General features: G+C 44.0%; 1 protein-coding gene across 1 annotated transcript; it reads left to right on the forward strand.

Moving 5' to 3' along the window:
- Positions 1-229: 229 nt before the first annotated feature.
- LOC123167492 (ribonuclease 1) lies at positions 230-1,856 on the forward strand. The gene is made up of 4 exons (XM_044585332.1): positions 230-427; positions 777-938; positions 1,041-1,230; positions 1,325-1,856. Exons 1-4 carry the CDS (start codon positions 326-328, stop codon positions 1,627-1,629), a joined length of 759 nt encoding a protein of 252 aa, XP_044441267.1. The 5' UTR covers positions 230-325; the 3' UTR covers positions 1,630-1,856.
- The last annotated feature ends 696 nt before the right edge of the window (positions 1,857-2,552 follow it).

Raw genomic sequence — 2,552 nt, forward strand, 5'->3', positions numbered from 1 at the left:
GTGTAAATCTAGTTCAAAACCATACTGAAGTGTATGTCTTTTTTTGGGGGGGGGGGGGGAAGTAGGAAGTATAGTTATCAAGTTGTTATTTCAGTACTACTGTCTACGGAGTATAAGAGATCTTATCGTTTAGACGTGTGGACGAGAATGGGGCACAATATACGCACCACAAAAAATATGAAATGAGGGGGGACGGTAGGCATGCCCAACGTCCTATAAATACCCTTGCACCCCGTAGTCACTCCTCACCAAGGCATTTCTCGGTGTCCAAATAAGCGCACTAGCGAGCAAAGTTTGTTAGACAGAAACCAAGCAAGGTTTCGGTATGGCTTTCAGGACAGCACTCCTGTGCCTTCTTGGCATGCTGATAGCTTCCCCTGCCATTGCCGTTTCTGATTCTGGTACCTACTACCAGATTGGTTTAATGGTATGGACGTGCAAAGCATGACAACATAGTGGCAATTTTTATTCGTTTTTATTTGTATTTATTACATCATTCAAAATTTCTACACATGATAGTTAGCATTCAGTTGTTCACTGTACGTGCATATGCCTCACCTAAAACGTGTAGTATGTGTGATACGAACCATCTTGACGGATGTGGACATGCGAGATTATCATGCACGTGGTTTTATGGACCACCTGTTTGTCGAGGCCATTGGTTATATATACTATATTGTTAATCTAGTATTTCACCATTGAAAAGCTCTCATCATCCAGAATAATAATGGTTCTAAAACATGACTCACCCGCGATGTAATAATCCATGGACACAGTGGCCGGGAGCATACTGCGCGCAGACCACCCGCGGATGCTGCATGCCCAAGAGCCCTGTCGTGCCGGCGGCCGACTTCTACGTATCGGGCTTTACCGTCTTCAACGCGACGACCGACGCCCCCGAGACCAGCTGCAGCAGCACTCCTCTCAACTCCGACGAGGTAACTAATTTGCTTTCAACTATGACGAGGTAATTAATTTCTGTCCAGCGCTTTGCGGATTCTTACCACTGTGATGCATGCAATGTTTTGCGTTTACTGCAGATTCTGGAAATCAGCGGTCTGAGGCAGTTCTGGAGCAACATCAAGTGCCCCAGCAACAACGGCCAGAGCAGCTGGAAGAGCGCCTGGAAGACGTCCGGCGTCTGCTCCGGCCTCGACGACAAGGCCTACTTCCAAGCCGCCATCGCCCTCCGTAGCAAGATCAACCCCCTCTCTCGCCTCGTCTCCAAAGGTGACGCATGCATGCATCCATGGCTCATGACTGCCGTTTTCTTGGAAAGGAAATCATCACATTGATTGAGTACGTATTGGTATTGTCATTGCAGGGATCAAGCCGGACTTTGGCCTGTACAGCTTGGAGAAGATCAAGAAGGTCATCCAGGCGGGCACCGGCGTGACGCCGGTGATCCAGTGCAGCGAAGGGCCGTTCGATAAGTTCCAGCTGTACCAGATCTTCATCTGCGTGGCCAGGGACGCCGAAACGCTCATCGAGTGCCCGAAACCGCAGAAGTTCACGTGCTCCGACGAGATCCTCTTCCACCCCTTCAAGAAGTGGATGCTAAAGCAGGCCGCGTCCTCGGTGTCCTACGCCGAAGCATTCGAGATGGCCGGCGCCGCCATGGGATACTGAGCTGCAGCTGCAGATCGGTAGCCGGTCGGGCCCTTGACCGGTCTCGTCTTGTGAGTTGCGTTCCAGCGAATAATAAATACTACTAGTAAGCATGGAATAATGTTCTTGCCTTTCCGGACGTTCATCTCGCGCGTGGTGTGATAATAATGTAATCCGAGGGTACCGCAATGTTGATTACCAAGTCGATCTGTAACGCTTTCATGAATAATAATACTAATTCAATAGTACATTAATTTGTTTTTTTTCTTTCGAGTGTGTGTGTGAAGAATAACTTATTCTGCACCTGTGTGATAAATAGTAACACTATATATATTGACAATTTACGCCGAAACACCCTGAGGAATAGTTATTCTTCATCCCTGTCTATTTTAACATTAATGCATTGTAATTTTACGTTTCGTAAATTTTGTCTTATTTCATACGTAAAAAGAGAACTTAAGAAAATATATAATAATCAGAAAAAATATTTTATGTTACGTAAAATGACAAACGTAAAAACATAGTGTAAAATACATGAAAATCAATTTTTCTGGTATTATGACCTATATTCTTGCTTTCTTATGCCATTTTTTACGCAGTGAATCAATATGATTGTAAGTATTTGTATTCCAAATGTAATTTATTTATGAAACGATTGTAAGATTACCTCCGGTGTAGAATAAGGTCGCGCTGTTCGTCACCTTGGGTGAGTCCCACTCCAATTCCACGACCATAACTTAAAAACGTAAAAAAAAAAGCTTTGAAGTAATATTACATTATTGGGGAAGGAAGTTTGTCTTCCACCGTACGTGTGAGGTAATTTTACAACATGCAAGATATAAAATTATGTTCTGCATGTGAGAAAAAAATGTGGTACGTCAATATGACACTAAAAGATGTTGCAGTAATTTTATAATAGAAGTGAGGTAATTTTACAACAGGAA

This window comes from Triticum aestivum, chromosome 1D, assembly GCF_018294505.1.
Source record: "Triticum aestivum cultivar Chinese Spring chromosome 1D, IWGSC CS RefSeq v2.1, whole genome shotgun sequence".
NCBI classification, from domain to species: domain Eukaryota; kingdom Viridiplantae; phylum Streptophyta; class Magnoliopsida; order Poales; family Poaceae; genus Triticum; species Triticum aestivum.

Bases quoted from the DNA above. Each gene is read 5' to 3' on its own strand.
- LOC123167492 (XM_044585332.1), top strand. From the start codon at position 326: ATGGCTTTCAGGACAGCACTCCTGTGCCTTCTTGGCATGCTGATAGCT. The intron at 939-1,040 runs GTAACTAATTTG...CGTTTACTGCAG, and splicing joins CTCCTCTCAACTCCGACGAG to ATTCTGGAAATCAGCGGTCT. The intron at 1,231-1,324 runs GTGACGCATGCA...TTGTCATTGCAG, and splicing joins CTCTCGCCTCGTCTCCAAAG to GGATCAAGCCGGACTTTGGC.